Source organism: Sus scrofa, chromosome 18, assembly GCF_000003025.6.
Source record: "Sus scrofa isolate TJ Tabasco breed Duroc chromosome 18, Sscrofa11.1, whole genome shotgun sequence".
Lineage (NCBI taxonomy): Eukaryota > Metazoa > Chordata > Mammalia > Artiodactyla > Suidae > Sus > Sus scrofa.
In genome coordinates this window covers 5,178,086-5,198,004 of record NC_010460.4, presented here as the reverse complement: position 1 = coordinate 5,198,004, position 19,919 = coordinate 5,178,086, and the positions used below count along the sequence as shown (strand labels likewise).

The 19,919-nt window shown below is 42.9% G+C and overlaps 1 protein-coding gene across 19 annotated transcripts in view; it reads right to left on the bottom strand.

Annotated features, from left to right (window-relative positions):
- Positions 1-19,919, bottom strand: part of KMT2C (lysine methyltransferase 2C) — a 286,456-nt gene that overhangs the window by 81,664 nt on the left and 184,873 nt on the right. For all 19 annotated transcript variants that reach the window (XR_002340465.1, XM_021079123.1, XM_021079121.1 and 16 more), the window contains 7 exons: positions 14,854-14,973; positions 14,308-14,424; positions 7,655-7,756; positions 7,338-7,442; positions 1,931-2,112; positions 1,124-1,288; positions 284-393 (listed from right to left, as the gene is read on the bottom strand). Coding sequence is in view for 18 of the 19 variants with exons in the window: in XM_021079123.1 (XP_020934782.1) it covers positions 284-393; positions 1,124-1,288; positions 1,931-2,112; positions 7,338-7,442; positions 7,655-7,756; positions 14,308-14,424; positions 14,854-14,973 (901 nt within the window). In the remaining variant the exon portion in view is untranslated. The remainder of the gene's footprint in view (positions 1-283; positions 394-1,123; positions 1,289-1,930; positions 2,113-7,337; positions 7,443-7,654; positions 7,757-14,307; positions 14,425-14,853; positions 14,974-19,919) is intronic.

Here is a 19,919-nt window from a genome sequence, read left to right as displayed (position 1 = left end):
CACACACTGCTAATAACTACAAGATTACGAGTCGTGAAAGCAAAAACTACATTTTATAACTAAAATACATTCTTAATTTACTTCCTTTATGTAAGAACGTGTTTTACTACACTGAGAGTTCATTTGCAACAGAAAGTAACTAATTTGTCATAAAAGACTTGTCCAAATAACAGTTTCACAAAAAGAGGAAAAGGAGCAGAGGCAAGCCTGCTCCCCGGTGAGGGACATCAAGCACATGCGAGCGACACACGCGCAAGACTCGCCACTTAAATTATTCTCTTACCATTTGATGTAGGCATATAGGGTCTGCACAGGCTACAGTCAAAACCAATGTCAGCGACATTTTCCACTTCCTCTTCAGTATTTAAGTTTTGACAAACTGCATGCATCCATCTAAAAAGATCATATTTGTACATTCAAAAAAGACGAAAGAAATACGTGGATAGCGTGCTTTTAAAAACTACAGGAGGAGGTGACAGCCTCCAACCTTAAAGGGCCAGGATCTCACGTGCTGCAGTCACCAGCCCTTTCTCCTGACCATTCCCAGAAACTGTGAGAGCTGAGAAAACCAAGGAATGAGAACAAGCACTAGGAAGGAAGCAAAAGCACACGGCCGGAGGAGGATGATCACATACTGAGCATTTCAGAGAGAAGAAAGCAGCTGGTTAGGGCAGGCAGAAGGGACCTGAGACAACTGTAAATGGGCAGCACATATGTGCTCCAGTGATGCACAGGCTGAGCAGGAGACACAGCTCAGGGAAGTGACACTGAACGGTCACCGGGAAAGAAAATTTACCCTGCCACAGGACAAAGAAGTGGTGGGCAGAGTCTTGAGCATGAAACAATGGGACTGCTAGTACTACAAGTACAGGGCTAACATAGCACCATAACACCCCACCAAAATGAAAGACCTCAAGCCTCAAAAAGCCCCAAGATAAAAATGTTTAGCCTGGATTGGAGACTATCAAACAGGAAAGTTCTGTTGAGTTTCTAGCTGACTAAAAATCTGGAAAGGAAAAATGATACTTCTTAAAACTAAAAGAGAAGAAAATTATTTTTCAATTTCCTTTCGCTGTATTTAAGCGAGGCAAGCTTGCCGAGGCTGGCAAAGGTGGTGCAGTACCTATCACACTGTCGGCACTGCAGGATGAGGTCCTCCTCCCTGTAGTTCCGACAGCAGACGGGGCAGGAGGACAGGCTCGCGCAGGGGGCGCACTGCGTGTAGTTGTTCTGCCACTCGCATCTCAGGCCCGAAGACGTGGCTCCACAGTGTCGGCACCACACACACCTGGAATCCAACAGCCCTCAAGTCACAGTCTTATTTACTCAGTTATTTCGTTACTGAAATCCAAGCAGTACATACACATCAAGAGAACAAGGGGAAAGCACTGAACACGTACTTGCAAGTTTTTCTGATTAGTGGAATCTATTGTTGCAAACATGTATTACGCAATTAAGCAGATGTGGCTAATTTTTAATGAATTGGTTTTTGGTTTTCTTCCCTTTCTTCAGCCAAACCTGTGACATATGGAAGTTTCGGGCCAGGGGTCAAACTAGAGCTGCATCTGCAATCTACGACACAGCTTGTGGCAATGGCAGATCCTTAACCCACTGAGCAAGGCCAGGGATCAAACCTGCATCCTCACAGAGACCATGTCAGGTCCTTAACCCACTAAGCCACAAAGGGAACTCCCAGATGTAGCCAATTTTTAAAAACTAAAGAAATGGAGTGAGAGTTTGCGGGTTTTTCCCCCCCTTTGGTTGTGCCTGCTACATGCGGAAGTTCCTGGGCTGGGATCAAACCTGGACCAAAGCAGCGATCCAAGCTCCAGCAGTATCGACACCAGATCCTTAACCTCTGGGCTAACAGGGAACTCCAGGAAAGTTCCGAACTACAAGACTAACAGGGGAAAGGTAAATCCTCGAGTACCATTTGCACTTCCAGCCTCCTTTGGGAACTGTCTGCAGTGGAGGGTCCAGGCAGTAGGTGTGATAGCTGATGTCGCAATCGTCACACAGCAGGAGTCGTCCGGGGTCAGTCGCCTTCCCACAGGCCTCACACACGGTGCACTCAAGACACCTCCAACCTTTGCTGAGAACCACCTTAGTGATCTGCAAAACAAACAATCAATTCACGCGATTCATGCATTAACCTACTCCTTACTCTGCATGATCGAATAGGCCGCAAAGATTAATATTGCACTAATACACCTAGAAATGGCTTCATTATTGTTAAAACAGGACTTGGAAACTAACATAGTTTCAAACTATGACATTTCATGAATTCACGATTCTTTTTTGGGGGGGGGGCTTTATATCTTTTTCCAGGGCTGCACACTCGGCGTATGGAGGTTCCCAGGCTAGGGGTCTATTCGGAGCTATAGCTGCTGGCCTAAGCCAGAGCCCCAGCGACACCAAATCTGAGCCGCATCTGTGACCTACACCACAGCTCACGGCAATGCCCACTGAGCGAGGGCAAGGATCAAACCCGCAACCTCATGGTTCCCAGTTGGATTCGTTAACCACTGAGCCACAACGGGAACTCTGAATTCATGATTCTGAAATTTGTGTACCTCACATAAAGATCTGTGTACTAAAATCAATATTAAAAATGCAAAGAAAATTAAGGTATGACATGAGTTCCAAGGCCACTTTATGATCCTGGAGGATTTTAGGCTATGAAGTGAGGATTCTTAGGCTCACATTCATTCACTCCTCTGTTTGTTCTCCTTTGCCTCAATGGTCTAACTCAGCAGAAAAGTTTGAGGATATCTATACTTCTGATAAATTCCTCAAAGAGTCACATCATGTAACATTAAGAATTTGGAACCAGGAAGTTCCCATTGTGGCGCTGGAGAAACAAATCTGACTAGTATCCATGAGGGTGTGGGTTCAATCCCTGGCCTCACTCTATGGGTCATGGATCTGGCATTGCCATGGGCTGTGATGCAGGTCGCAGACACGACTCGGTCTGGTGATGCTATGGCTGTGGCACAGGCCAAGACCCTGGACCCCTAGCCTGGGAACTTTCATATATGGCGGGTGCAGTCCTAGAGAAAAAAAAAAAAGAATTCAGGCTATGAAGTGAGGAACCAAATTAAAGACCTCAAAAGACTACAGTCTATAGGTTAAAAAGAACCACCTAACACCTGTGCTATAATAAAAACAGGAACTCTCATGGTGGCTCAGCCAGTTAAGGACCCGATGTTGCCTCTGTGAGGATGTGGGTTTGAACGCTGGCCTCACTCAGTGGGCTAAGGGTCTGGCATCACCTCAAGCTGCAGCATGGGTCCCAAATGCAGCTCGGATCCGATGCTGCAGTGGTTGTGGCATAGGCCCAAAGTGCAGCTATGATTTGACCCCTGGCCAAGGAACTTCCATATGCTCCAGGTACAGCCATTAAAAGAAAAAAAAATGCAAGCATTCAAGATACAGAATAAAATCATGAGGAATGACAATTTACAAGAGCTACCAAAGAGGAAAAGAAGAATTAAATAAACGAACAACTATCAAAATTGCATCAAACTTTCCAACTTTGGGTGCTAAAATAGAGTAATAGCTTCCAATGCTGCAGGAAAATAATTTCAAGGTACAATTCTTTTTTTTTTTTTTTTTTGTCTTTTGTCTTTTTGTTGTTGCTATTTCTTGGGCCGCTCCCACGGCATATGGAGGTTCCCAGGCTAGGGGTTGAATCGGAGCTGTAGCCACCGGCCTACGCCAGAGCCACAGCAACGCGGGATCCGAGCCGCGTCTGCAACCTACACCACAGCTCACGGCAACGCCGGATCGTTAACCCACTGAGCAAGGGGCAGGTACCGAACCCGCAACCTCATGGTTCCCAGTTGGATTCGTTAACCACTGCGCCACGACGGGAACTCCCTCAAGGTACAATTCTTAACCTAGCCAAACAAGCAATTAAATATGAAAGAAGAATGCCGTTTAGACGCACAAAGTCTCAAAACTCAGCTCCCAAGTACCCTTTCTAATGAACATACTTAGAGCTATTGGCACAGAGTGATGGTGTATCTCAAGAAAAAGGAAGGTGTGAGATCCAGGAAGCAACAGACGGCGTCAGCCCCGGGACACTGAGAGATGAGAACTGAGCAAGAGACCCAGAAGCTACTAACCCAGCTCAGGACAAGGAAAAGCAAGTAACCTGCCCCCCAAAATCCACTGTGATCATGCTTCCATGGCGGGTAAAAACAAACAACAAAAACTAATAGAGAATCACGAATTATTCTCTTCCTGCTATTAAAAATGCCGTGACAAATAAAGTCCTACCACACTAGTTAGATCTCCAGTGGACATTTACGGAGTCACAGCCAACACTGTTAATTAACTAAACGTAGTAAAACAACTGTACTGGGAACACGCTGGCAGAAGGTAGGGCGTGTATTTTAAAGAGGTAAAACACCTTTTTATTCATTCACAGCAGAAAGTCAATGGAATTCAACACAGATGAAGGACCAGCAGCAGTCTGTCACTGACAGCTCGAGAGTTCATAACATGAAGGAGCCGAAAGAATCCAAAGAGGCTGCCTGCTGTGGAGCGGGCTTGGATGTGGAGACAGGAAGATGGGTCAGTCAGTCCTAAGAGTCTTAAAGACATGTGCTTTGCAGCATGTATAATTACCGCTTTGATAAGCTTACCAATCTGTTTAAATCGGTCTTGGATTATCAGGTTATATTATTTCCCCAGTGGAGCAAAGAGCCTAGGGGAGGAAGAGCAGGGGAGCTTAGAGCAGGAGCAGCCAACTTCCCTAAAGGGTAGGATACTAAATATTCTAGACGTTGTTGGCCAGGGAATCTGTTAAACCACACAACTGTGAAACTGTCAAGTGAGGCTCGCTACAGACACACGTCAACCAAAGAGCAGGGCTGTGTTCCCAGAAAACTTCATTTACAAACACAGGCAATGGGCCACATCTGACCCAGGTGCCGCGGTTTCCTAATCCCTGGCTTAGAAGAAAGGTACGATGAAGATAAAGGAGAAGAATGTTTTTCCTACTACGTCACAGGCTGTGGCCAAGGCCCTCAGTCCGAACGACCCTCACCACGCCACCACCTCGTCTCTACAGCCGTCACCACTGAAACGGTGTGTCCGTCAGTTAAGACCTCCCTACCCCCAAATCCAGATGACACGTTAGAGTTTCTTACTTGACCCCTCTGCAGCATTTCAACATTTGAAAAATTTCCCCCACTTTGAAGTTGCCTCTTAGTACAGATTTCAGGGCTCTACTATCGACTCTTTTCTTTTCCCTAATTGAATGGGTTTTCTCGTCATTTTTAACAGCTCTTTGAGGCAAGGTATCACCCAGGCTCCCATCCATGAGACCAGGTCTAAAGGTAGGAGAGGTGTGTTTTAGGGTCTACAACGGCCATCTCTGTGCTACAGTCTACAGTGGCCATCTGTTTCAACTACAATGGAATAACTGGGATGAGATGAGTGTCCCATTATAAAACACTAAAAAACGGGGGAAAATTTTGGAAACACTTGCTTTGTGATACTGGACAAAAAGAAAATTGTGTTTCTAAGAGGAGGGAGATGAGCAAGTGACTCCTATGATATTCTGCCTAGAGACATTTTCCAGAATGATGGCCAGGGAAGGACAACCGCAGCCAACAGCAATGGGCTCACTGCGTTTAGGACACACTGACGGAGTTGAGAGAGGCAGGGCAGGTGAACTGTGCAGGACAGAGTACCGGAAAGAAGGGGGCAGTAAGGAGAAAGAACTCCAGGAATCCAGACAGGATTTCCCTGTAGGCTTTGGCTGAACATAAAGCTGCTAATCTACAAGGTCAAACCCAAAACCAGGGCAAAGAAGAGCTCCTGGGAATCTGAAATAAACACCTCACCTCAACCAGTGGACTGAAAAGACCCTGGTGACCGGGGGACTGCTGGGAGCATGGAGGAGAGGCTCAGGTAGAATTCAGCAAGGACCTCCGGAGGGCTGTGCCTCCAGCATTAACCTGGAGTCAGAATGGCAGCTAGGAAAGTGTGGGCCAAACGAGTTGCATACCAATAATACGATGTTACGTACCTTTTTTGGAAAATGTACTCAGTGATGTTTTGTAGAGGCAACATGATACACCAAACATCATTACACAGACATTATGCTAGTCTACTGACATTACACAAGGTGTGTCTGATTATTTTTGTGTTTCAAAACATTCTCAGTTGTGATTTCTAGAACAGGAACTCTTCAATCATTATTATCCTCCAAGACAAAATCTCCTTGGGGTCCTCAGTAGTTTTTAAGAATGTTAATAAGGGTTCTAAGACCATAAGGTTTGAGAACAGCCACCTGAGTCCAGGCTCTCTGGACCCACCTCAAAGCTTAAAAGGTACCTTCTAAAGGTCCAAACATCCACAAATAACTGCTGCCACAAAAAAAACTCAATACTTTTAAAAGGAACAAAATCCAGACTCTCAGCAATATACTATCACAATGCACCATCTCCACTTTCAATCAAAAATTCCTAGATGTTAACAAAAGGTTGGAGGACATATCCTACTGACAAAAATTAGTTAATGCAATGAGAAATGTCAGAAATGTCAGAAGTAGCAACAATTACAAGTTTCTCAAGGACTTGAAAAAAAGTGAAGAATAAATTTTAAACAATAAGATTATCTATAAAATGGAGCTGAGATTAAAAAACAGAATTATCTGGGAGTTTCCTCGTAGCTCAGTGGGTTAAAGATCCGGTGCTGTCATTGCCGTGGCAGGGGTTTGACCCTGGCCCAGGAACCTGTGCATACTGGGGGTGTCCCCCTCACTCCTCCCCCCTAAACAAGAATGACCTGGGTGAAGAGATAAATCCACTGGACGGCCTTAAAAACAGACTGGATAATGCAGAGTAACAGTGAGTCTGAGGATGTAACAGGAACTACACAAAAAGGACAGAAAGAAAAGCTGGGGGGAAAAACAGCAAAATGCCAGTGATCTGAGGACAATGCCGCACAATCTCGGACACATCTGAGATTCCAGAAAGTCAGTGAGGGAGCAGGAGGGTGGAGGGGATGGGGGTGGGGAACAGAAACAACTGTGCAGACAAAATGGCCCAAAAGTGACGAAACACAGCAACTCCCCGACCGAAGAAGCTTTAACAGAAAAAGTCCTTCTGCGAATGGATGGGGGGTGAGAAAAGCGAATGTCGGGACTAAAAAAGTGTTTTCCTAAGTTCTCTAGTTCTCAAGTTTTATGGTCACAAGACATAATGGATCAACTCAACCCCATGCCATCGCAAAAAAAAAAAAAAATAGTACTCCTCGAAATCTACATTTCTATTAACATTAAGCATATTTACCTCAGTAATACTTAATCTAAGTGTATTTACCTTAATACTGACGCAGTATGGATGGTAACACTGACCACACTGAGAACAGGCCAGCAATCTTCCCTCCGCTCCTTGGCCAAAACTGCCACAAACCACACACATATCCTGAAATTAAGAACACATTAACAGATTTTAAATTCAAGACCAAACTAAGAATACACTAACATACTAATCTTTCAATTAAAAAAAAAAACAACAACCCATCTTAGTTACTACAGCTCTAGAGCCACATATTAGACGACCACAGGGCATATGGGATAAAGTAGAAATGGACCAGAAGGGATTCAAAAGTGGAAGACAAATAATTTCGTTCAAACCTGATGCAAAGTGAACTTGTCACTACTAGAAAACAGCACAACTGTATTGTGCATAGCGTTTTCTTCTTCATCCTTATTTGATGAAATATCTGTAGCAGACACCTATGAAAAGCAAAACACACAAAACATGAAGCTTTATTTTTCACTTATACTTATCTGGAAAGCTTAAGAAGAGGCATAGTTAAAACACAAAATACTATTTTGCTTGGGTCTATGCTAACAACTCCAAATTAGATTATTATTGCCAAGATACTCCTATACACGTATAAGTTATGGTATTCTTTGATTCACCTAATTGTCACTTCAGAGTTACAAGCCCCACAGATGGGGAAGTAACAAGAAAACATAAACCTGTCTTTAATAAGACTTGAATACCCAGAAATTCTAATCAAGAAACACACAAAAATGTGTGTGTGTGTTTAGGGACACACACAGACATATACTTATCTATGTATCATTCTATTCTAATGACTTAAAACCTGCAGTGTAGGTAGTCCAAATTGAAATGTACAGAGGTGGGAGTTCCCATTGTGGCACAGCGGAAACGAATCCAACTAGGAACCATGAGGTTGCGGGTTTGATCCCTGGTCCCGCTCAGCGGGTTAAGGATCCGGCGCTGCCATGGGCTGTGGTTTAGGTCACAGACGCGGCTCAGATACCCCGTTGCTGTGGCTCTGGTGTGGCCGGTAGCTGCAGCTCTGATTGGACCCCTAGCCTGGGAACCTCCATATGCTGCTGGTGGGGCCCAAAAAGGCAAAAAAAAAAAAAAAAGAAGAAGAAGAAGAACAACAACAACAACAAATTACACTTAAAGTGAGAGGAAAGGAAATAATAAAAATCATAGTAGAGGAGTTCCCGTTGTGGCTCAGTGGCTAAGGAACCTGAGTAGGAACCATGAGGTTGCAGGTTCCATCCCTGGCCTTGCTCAGTGGGTTAAGAATCCGGCATTGCCATGAGCTGTGATGTAGACTGCAGATGCAGGTCGGATCCCACGTTGCTGTGGCTGTGGTGTAGGCCGGTGGCTGCAGTTTCCTAGTGTGGGAACCTCCATATGCGGCCCAAGAAATGGCAAAAAGACCAAAAAAAAAAGCCAAGGTAAAAATCAAATCAGTGAAATAGAAAGTAGGAAAAACATGAATGAAAGCAAAGGCTGGCTCAGAAAGATCAGTAAAATTGAAGAACCTCAAGCAAGACTGATCAGGAAAAAAAGAATAGACACAATTTACCAATATCAGGAATGGGGAAGGTAACGCTAGGACGGACTATAGGTATTAGAAGGGTAGTCAAGGAATATTATGATCCAATCTAGGGCAACTGATTTGTCAGCCTATATGGACAAATTCATGGAGAAAAAACAGATAACCTAAATAACCCTATACCTACAAAAAAAAATTGAATTTATAGTTTAAAATCTTCCCACAAAGAAAAACTCCTGACCAAAATAGCTCCATTAATGATTCTATCTGGAAATAACAGAAGAAATTTCCAACAGTACACAGTTTTTCCAGAAAACTAGAGAGTAAAATATTATTTCCCAGTTCATTCTATGAAGCCAGCATTATGCTAATACCAAAACCATAATAAGAAACATAACAAAAAAATAAGACTACAGACCAATATCCTTCATGAACATAAACATAAAAATGCTTAAAATTTTTAGCAAACTTGGAGTTCCAGTTGTGGTGCAGCAGAAACGAATCCGACTAGGAACCATGAGGTTGCGGGTTCAATCCCTGGCCTCAACTCAGTGGGTTAAGGATCCAGCGTTGCCGTGAGCTGTAGCTGGTTTTGTGGTGTAGGTCACGGACGCAGCTCGGATCTGGCATTGCTGTGGCTCTGGCGTAGGCTGGAGGCTACAGCTCTGATTCGACCCCTAACCTGGGAACCTCCACATGCCGTGCGTGGGTGCAGCCCAAGAAAGACCACAAAAAAAAAAAAAAATTAGCAAACTGAACCCAACATCATGAACAGTGGACTTTACCCCAGGAAAGCAAGACTGCTTTAGCGCACACACACACACACACACACGCGCACACACACACACACACACACACACACACACACACAAAATCCAATGACTGTAACTCACATTAACAGCAATGGTCATCGCTAAAGGAGCATCTCTGTAGACGTGGGGAAAAGCATGGGACGGAATCCACTTTTTGACATCTACTACTTCTAGTTAAAATAGCTTAGCAGACTGAATAGAAAGCTGCCTCCTCAATCTGATTTTGGGTGTCTATTAAAACTAAACCATACTTAACACTAAATCACACTTAATTCACACTTAATTATGAAACGCTATGCGCTTTCTCCTCAAGGTCAAAAACAAGGTTATCCGATCCCATCATCTCCATCTGACACTATATTAAAGGTTATAGCAAATGCAATACAGGACAGACATGAATGGCCTCCAGAATAGAAAGAAAGACATAAAACTTTTATCTGTAGACAATATGATTGAATATGTAAAAAATCCAATGAATTCTACAAATAAGCAACTAGCGTAAGGGAGTTTAATAAATTTTAGAATACGAAATGAATATGCAAAAATGAGTGGTATTTCTATATATTAGCAACTGATACACAATTTAAAATTAAGACCACATTATTACTTAAAACAGCATGAAAAATGCAGAAGATAGATAAATCTAAAGAATGGTGAAAACTAAAGATCATCACTGAAAGACATTAAAACCGACCTAAAGAAGTGGAGAGAAACAGTGTTGATGGGTTGAAAAACTCAATATAGTGAAAATGACAATTTTCCTCAAATTGATCTATAGTTTGAATACAAACCCATGCAAGATCCTACCAGGCTTATTTGTAGATATGGACAAGCTAATACGAAAATCCAGAGGAAAATACAAAGGATTTAGAACAGTCAAAACACCTTTGAAAAGTAGAAAATTAGAAGATTAAATAAATATCTGATTTCAAAAGTAATTATAAAATAGAAGTAATCAAAATAGTACAATACTGTACAACCTTAAAAAATGAAACAACAGTATAGCAAGATTCCAGAAGTAGATCCACAAATACAACAATAACATTTCCAAGAATGATAAAGGCAATTCAAAGAAATGATGCTAAAACAACTGGATATTCAGTACGTAAAAAAAATGAACTTAAATCCTTATTTATACCATACATAAAAATTAACTCAAACACAGATCACAGATCTAAATGCAATACCCTTCTAGAAGAAAACACAGAATATGTTTGTGACCTTGGGTTACACAATATTTCTCAGCATGAAAAAGCACAATCCATAGAAGAAAAAAAGCAATAAACTGGACTTTATCCAAACTAAAACATCTTTTTTTTTTTTTTTTTTTTTTTAAATGGCCGCACCTAAGGCGTATGGAGGTTCCTGGGCCACGGCTGAATCCGAGCCACAGCTGTGACCTGTCCTGCAGCTGCAGCAATGCCAGATCCTTTAACCCACTGTGCCAGGCTAGGGGTTGAACCTGCACCTCTACATTGACCCAAGACATGCTAGTTGGATTCTTAACCCACTGTGCCATAACCGGAACTCCAAATATCTGCTCTTTGAAAGACACAGTTAAGAAAATGAAAAGACAAATCCAAAACTGCAAGAAAATATTTGCAAATCATACATGTGATAAAGAGCTTGTGTCTACGAGTTCCCACTGTGGTGCAACGGGATCGGCGGTGTCCCTGGTGTGCTGGGATGCAGGTTCAATCCCTGACCCAGCACAGCGGGTAAGGATCTGACGATGTCATAGCTGTGCATAGATCATGACTATGGCTCAGATCTGATACGTAGCCTGGGAAATTCCATATGCCTCAGGGCAACCAAAAAAAAGAGAGAGCGAGCTTATGTCTAGAATACAAAAAGAAACCTCAAAACTCAGTAACTTAAAAAATTACTCAATTCTGGAGTTCCTGTCATGGCTCAGTGGTTAACAAATCCAACTAGGAACCATGAGGTTGTCAGTTTGATCCTTGGCCTTGCTCAGTGGGTTAAGGACCCGGCGTGGCCGTGAGCTATGGTGTAGGTCGAAGATGCAGCTCAGATCTCTCACTGCTGTGGCTGTGGTGTAGGCCGGCAGCAACTCCTCCGGTTAGACCCCTAGCCTGGGAACCTCCATGTGCCGTGGGTACGGCCCTAGAAAAGATGGGAAAAACAAAACAAAACAAACAAAAAAACCCCTCAATTTTAAAAAGTGTATTAGAGATTTGAGGAGTGACTTTATCAAAGATATACAGATAGAAAATAAGCACCTTAAAAAGGTGATCAGCATCATGCGTCTTTAGAGAAATACAAATGAGACACCATCAACATACCTGCTAGAAGGGCTAAATTAAGACGACAGGCCCTGCGGAATGTGGGTGAGTATGTGGAGGCAATGGGAACCTTAGATATTCTTGCAAATATAAAATGTCACATCCAACTTGAAAACCAGCCTTTCCTTTAAAAACTAAGCATATATCTAAAATACATCAGCCATTCCATTCCTCTATGTTTACCCGAGAAAAGAAAGCATTATGTCCCCATGCAGTCTTATATATAAAAGTCTGCGGAGTTCCCGTCGTGGCGCAGTGGTTAACGAATCCGACTAGGAACCATGAGGTTGCGGGTTCGGTCCCTGCCCTTGCTCAGTGGGTTAAGGATCTGGCGTTGCCGTGAGCTGTGGTGTAGGTTGCAGACGCGGCTCGGATCCCGCGTTGCTGTGGCTCTGGCGTAGGCCGGTGGCTACAGCTCTGATTTGACCCCTAGCCTGGGAACCTCCATATGCCACCGGAGCGGCCCAAGAAATAGCAACAACAACAACAACAACAACAAAATAAAGACAAAAAAAAAAAAAGCCCCCCCCCCCAAAAAAAGTCTGGAGCAGCTTTACCTCTAAGAGCCAAAAAATTTAAGCAACCATAATGGCCTTCAACAGGTGAAACTGGCACATCCATTCTATGGAATGCTCTTCAGTGACACAACAGAATGGACTGGTAACACAGAAACAGCGAGGTGCAAACACGTTCTTGATTGTGGTGTGGTTTTCAAGGGCATACATGCACGTAAAACCCCACAAAATTGTACATTTCACATAGTCGTACCTTATGTTACATCAAACTTACTTCAATAAGCTTATTAATGTGGGGGTGGGGGTAGGGGAGGGATTTCCTTTAAAAAAAAAAGGACCAGAAACCAAGTTTCCTTATTCCTTTAGCAGTGAAACTGAACAATTCTACCTGTCTTTTGAACTTAAAATGATAATTAGAATCTAAAAAAATAGGGTATCAGTAAAATAGTAAAGTCATCACATGACATGTTTGCCATCATTTGCCAAAGGAGGTTTTTTTAATACACATTTCAATAAAGCTTCATAGTATACCAATGAGCAAATATTTATCCATCATAAACTAAACTATGTCAAAGACAATCATAAAGCCTTCAGTATTTTTAGAGTCCATACTAAAATCTGCAACATTTCTCGATCTTCTGCAAACCATATTACAACGCTGAGAGGAATAATCAAAAACAGAAAATACAGAGTTCCTGCCGTGGCTCAGTGGAAAGGAAACCAACTAGGATCCATGAGGACGCAGTTTTGACCTCTGGCCTCGCTCAGTGGGTTAAGGATCTGGCCTTGCCGAGAGCTTTGGTGTAGGTTGCAGACGCAGCTCAGATCCCACATTGCTGTGGCTGTGGTGTAGGCCTGCAGCTACAGCTCCAATTCAACCCCTAGCCTGGGAACTTCCATATGCCGCAGGTGTGGCCCCAAAACAAAACGAAACAAAACAAAAACCATAAAAATGCCAACATAATCAAATCTTCAAATAAACTCAAGAATATAACAGGAGTTTTATTTTGATTTAGTAGAAAAGCAAAAATGTTCCATCTTGGATGTTGAGGAAGGGTTGGCATAGGCAGATTAGAGTCAAACAGAAAAGGTAAGAAAAGAGAAAGGTTGGAGAAAGCAGAAAAGATATAAGACAACCTCAGCAGAGATTTTAAAAAGAAATGTAGGAGTTCCCGTCGTGGCGCAGTGGTTAACGAATCCGACTAGGAACCATGAGGTTGCAGGTTCGGTCCCTGCCCTTGCTCAGTGGGTTAACGATCCGGTGTTGCCGTGAGCTGCGGTGTAGGTTGCAGATGCGGCTCGGATCCCGCGCTGCTGTGGCTCTGGTGTAGGCCGGTGGCTACAGCTCCGATTGGACCCCTAGCCTGGGAATCTCCATATGCCGTGCGGGAGCGGCCCAAGACCAAGAAATAGCAAAAAGACCAAAAAATAAATAAATTAATTAAATAAAATTTAAAAAAAAATTAAAAAGAAATGTAGAGACAAAATTTAGCCTAGTTAGGAGTTCCTATTGTGGCGCAGCGGAAAGGAATCTAACTAGGACCCATGAGGTTTCGGGTTTGATCCCTGGCCTCGGTCAGTGGGTTAAGGATCCAGCACTGCCGTGAGCTATGGTGTAGGCCAGCAGCTACAGCTCTGATTTGACCCCCTGGCCTGGGAACCTCCATATGCTGCAGGTACGGCCCTAAAAAGGCAAAAGACCAAAAAAAAAATTTTTTTTAGCCTAGTTATATGACTCCTAGAATCTCAGTAGTTTGCTACGAGTGAGACTGTCATCATCAGCTGGCATATTAAGGATGAGGGTACAGGAAAGGGAGCAGGCCTTACCCCGGGTAACACAACCGCCCCAATTCCACTTTTCAACTTGGATCTGCCTCTGCCGCCTCGTCCCGACAGTCCCGCACCACGAGGCCTCCGCTTTCCCGGAAATCCTGACCCGCGGCCCTGTACAACAGACGTGGCAAAGTCAGCATTCTGCAAAGGCTCAAAAGGACTTTATCACCGACTGTGAGATAAACAATCTTATTAAACGTTACACAAATATATGCTTCTCTCTTTCATTCTGATTGGATGATAAACATTAAGAGACCAGGCTTATTACTTGCATTTTCAATGTGTATTCTACAATTTAAACATAGAAACAAAACGTCTATAACTTTAGAATCAGTCATGTATAATGGCAAGTCAACTTCCTCCTAGTCCAGGTTTTAAATGCAAGCACGTTGCTTTTTCATTATAAACATTGTAGATTTAAAAAGTGGCTCTGGAAACAGAACTATTTATCTTGAAAAGACATGTTTAATTCTTAGCTTCTACTCGGACAAAACCAACCAGAAAGAAATGATATATGAATGTAAATGCAATTTTATTTACCACTTTGATGCTCCAAATGGCACTGCCAGGAAGCTGCCTGGGTTTAAAAATTTCCCGACCTTCTGAAATGTCTGGGGACCAGGAAGGTGGGCTCACTGTATTATGGGTACTCCAAGCCCCCTAGGATATGGCAGGTGAGAAAATAGATGTATAAAACTCAGCAACATAAAAGGTAAAAGCCAGCAACTAAGGAATTTTAGAACAGCAAAAACAAATGCAGACGTATGGAAATTTAGGACAAATTGCTTCAAGATAGTAAAGTAAATAAGCTTATCACTTACAGTGAATTTATACTTAAATGTTTGCAGCTACAATTTACATTAAGTATTTTATTCTGGTTGAAACATAAGTACATTAAAACATTAAAAGGTAAGGTTTACGACATCAGCATTCAGACTCATGAACTGCAATTACAGCACCAAAATATAAGTAAATGTCAATGAAACTTTGAGAATTAACACTCTAAGAAATTATTTGGCAATGATTCTAACAATTATCACTCTACAGGAAAGGAGAAAGAGATAACCCTAAGAAACAGATAAACTTAAGTTATGTGTGCTTCTTGCTACAAACAACACAACGAATAAGCCAAAAAATGCATTCAGAAACAGGAGCTATCAATAAATCATTCACTTCAAAATTTGTAAAGTTTGTAACCTTAAGACGCAAATACCATTATAATCTTAGAATTTACTCTTCCTTCAGTGACCAACAGCTCTGGCTTTTGGTTTTTCGTTTATTTAGGCGACTATGAGATTACATCCAAGGGACTAATTTGAAAGGTAGAAAAATGTTAAAGCAAATTGTCCTAAATTTGCAAATTAAAATGCCTCAAGTATCTGATTATATGAGCAAGAAATATTACCTTATTAAGATAGTTAAACTAAACCTAAGACATTTTACTTCCAAATAACCCCATGCAGCAATAACCTGAACTATGCGATGAAGATGCTAAAAGAAAGGTGTTTACTCCACAAAGGTAACATTTTAAAGAAAAACATAAAACAAATGTCAAACAGTAAAGAACCTATCTTGAATTAGATAATTCAGCAATGCATGCTATTATTTTTACCAATTAAGTGATCGAAACTAAAGACAAGAAACACAGACCTTACTAGGTTTCTAGAATACTAACTAACAAGCAGTAGCCTAGTAATCACATTAAAATACCACTGGGGAATTAACGTATTCAACCAGAAACATGATCTTGACTACCCTCTGGGGAGGAGATGGTTAAAGAAATCACAGTATTTTGAGAAAGACCACACAAGGGAGAGACTGGTTTCATGTTAATTAACCTACCCTCAGCTAAGGAGTCATCTTGCATTTCCATCTACACCTGTCTCCCTACTGGGCCCATGGTCTTTTGTAACCTCTGCTGCCACCAGCAATTTCTCTGCTGCCATCTTACTCAAACCCGCAACATCTACGTGCGGTCCTGTTGGGCCCTTTGCAGCCCATGGGTGGATGTTTCCTGCCGTCCATCTCAGGCCTTTCTCAGCCTCCGGTTCCAGTTCTCCCTCCCCTTGACCTCTGAAGCCCCAGGGCCTCCCAGGGTGGAGGCCTGGCCACTCCCTTCTCTGGGTGGCCTCATCCTAAAGGGTATTATCTATGAGGGTGGCAACCATCATGCTGGATGTGGCTGTCCCCCCAGTTCACACTTCCAGCTCTAACATGTTCTGAGCACTTGAAGCTTTTAGGATTTTCCATCTCCTTCTTACCATTTCCATTCGGTCATACACAACCTCTCAAGTTCACCATGTCTAAAATCTCCCCCTTAACAAGTTCATCATCTTCCCATCCTCAGAAATGGATCCCAGTCCCCAGGCAGCAAACAGGGAGTCAACAGACCTGTCCTTCTCCCTCACCACTCTCCTCTGCCCCTCCAATCCGTACCCATCCTTTGATCCAAACCATCAGTCCATTCTGCATATTTTATCTTCAAGTTCTGGGACGGGTCACACCTGTAAGAGAGGGTCGCCTCCCTCGATGGCCTGCTGCAGCTGTCCACTGCTCTGTGCTGCTTCCTCACCTGCCCCCCAGGCCCTTCTCCACACGGCAGCCAGAGGGGCTTCTAAGCCATGGAAATCTGACCAAGCAGGGCACCACTACTCTGTTCTAAACCTCCAAAAGCCCTGCAGTACCCTTAAGTCGAACCGTTCCCACTGCCTCTCTTCAACTTGTGGCATCTCTTAGTGCCACGATATCCGAGCTACCCTGGCGTCCCCGCCAACCTCCACACATGCCGGGCTCTGCACCCCTGGGGACCCACCGCCTCTTGACAGGCCTTCCCCAGCACTCCAAGTGAACCACCGTCTCCCTTACCACAGTTTAGCATCTTCTTCTAGAATATTTGAGAGCTTCATGAGAAGCCACCCTGCCCACTTTGCGCCCTGATCTGTTAAGGAAGCATTCTGCTTGGCATTCATTCAAAACGTCTGCATTTTCCCTAGCGAGCGCTTTGGCACACATGTATGCATAAATGCATCAATAAACACTGTACTATATGATAAAAACACACCAACTCCACCAGTTATCACCTAAAATCTTGGATTTCTTCACCTATAAAATCATTACCAATCCAGTCAACACACTCTTAAACTATCTACAAACGGAATTAAAATCAAGATGGTTAAAAAAATGCAACCATCAGGACAAATCAAGTTACAAAGAGAGCTCAATAGAAGCAATGTGCTCTCCAATCCCACAGAAACTTAAAAAAACTACTTGGCAGAGAATGAATTAGATTCCAACAGTAATTACGGAACCCTCAAACTGTTTAAATGTGGTGTTAACACTTGTGCTCTGAGGCCCATTTCTCAGGTAAACTTAGCAACCTAGTAAACGACATAGCTGTTAGAGGACCGAGACCAAGGCGATGGAAACACAATGCCAGCTGGATGACAGACTGCTGTGGGCATCTTCCTCTTAGAAGCCAAAGCCCGCTGCTGGCTGCCAAATATGATCGGTGCCGTTAACAGGAGCCCAAGAGTGATCCAGAGAGGCTACGGTGTCTTCTGGGCAGAGTCACACGTCCAAGTCCTAAGTCAACCTTAAGCCCACCTGCTCACAACACACTATGCAACCCAGTATTGCTGCCAGAGGCAGAGTATGACTTGGAGAAAAGAAAAGGGTGCAGAGAGAGTAGAAGGAAGACATCCAGGAAGAGAAACTGAAAACCCAAGCGTTTGTGACTTGCTTTTTTGGTACATACATTCACTCATGTAACATTACAGCTATTAGAGCAAACCCTTCCTTCTTATGAATTACAAAATTCTTTTAGCACAAATAAAACTGAGTTCAGCATCAAACAGAACAAAAAATCTAGTCCTGATAGTGATATGATAAGACTAGATAAGTACAGAAATAAGTGTTGCCAGCTTTAGCCTTCAGTAATTTAAGAATATGAATTTGGCAGGTGCTAGCAATCATTTTGGAAGCAGCTTAAAAAATAGAACAGGCACAAGAAAACCAAGAGAGATATCTGATACTTCCAATCCGAATGTGTTGAGGCTTGACACCCCAAAGGGCTAGACATGTTTTGGGATGAAAACTACAGTTTCTCTGTAGTGTAGAACAGTGCTTCTTGGACTTCAGGCTGCATGAGGATCTTCGTAAACAGACATTTTCGCCCAAGTTAAGGTGGGGCCTGAGATTCAAGCCTAACAACCTCCCAGAGGACACTGACGCTCCTGGTCTGAAGGTCACAATGTGAGCACCTCTGCAAACACGCCGAAGCCTGTAAGCCTGCACTGAGTCCTTCCTCTTGCCCGTTCTACTTGCCCACCGCTCCCTAGGTTTCCTCTCCTGCCACAGGCATCCCGCACACTGTCAGTAACAGGCAGCGTAGTTCTAAAATCTGTGCTACCATTACATGACTCTGGACTTGAAAACCTCCGACACACTGCGGCCAGGGCTGGACTCTGTCAGGCCTGCAGTTATTCTCACTGGCACAGCTCTTTACAGAGAGTTATCCACCGGCTGTGCTTCGGGAGCCCTCCAGGGCCACGTTTATGAACACATGACTACTGCATCCTTCTCAAGTCTTGGCTTTCACATAATAGCTGCATTATTCCGCAACTCAAGAAAGAAAGCAGAGCAGCAGCACCATTTGCTAGAGGTCGGGGGTTTTGTATGTATTATCATTAAATCCTAACAACCATCTAACGGAATTTTATGAATGAAGAAACGAAGAGTTCACAAGGCAACTGGCTTGGTGTCCCACAGACAGTAATGGAAAAACAAGGCTTTGAAGCCAACCAATTGCACTATGAAAATGTTCACGCCGAATTTATACTCATCGATCTTTCTTAATGTCTATTAATTACAGTACAAATACATACAAAATACAAATACATACAGTAAAAACACTACAAAATAATTACTAAAAGCCACTTTGTAAAAAGGTAGAAGGTATGTGGAAAAAAATCATGTTGCCATCTACTCTGTATCTTTTATTTCTCGTTTTCATTAATAAATAGATATCTATCCTCTTATTTCTTAGACTAGAGAATATATACCTATTTACTAATGAAAATGTTTTTAATAGGTTCTAAGACAAAGTGTCAGATATGTAGGTTTTGGAGTTCCCATTGTGGCTCAGCAGTAATGAACCCGACTAGTATCCATAAGGATGTAGGTTCGATCCTAGGCCTCACTCGGTGAGTTAAGGATCTGGCGTTGCCGTGAGCTGTGGTGTAGGTCAGCACCTATAGCGCCGATGTGACCCCTGGCCTGGGAACGTCCCTTAAAACAAAACAAAACAAAAATAGGTAGGTTTTTAGTCATAGGTATACAAAGATAGGTAGGTTTTAAGTCATAGGTATCTAAGAAAGACAATTACAACTACTAGGGTTGTTTCCTTGAATGAGTATCATTGTACAGACACGATATGCAGGTGCATCAGGTTAAAGACCCAGCACTGTCACTGCTGTGGTGTGGGTTTGATCCCTGACCTAGGAATGTCTAGATGCCGTGGGCATGGCCTAAAAAAAGGAATATTTCAAAATCCAAACTTATTTTAAAGCTGGATATGAAATAACTTATCTAGAACTGAATCTCTCCAT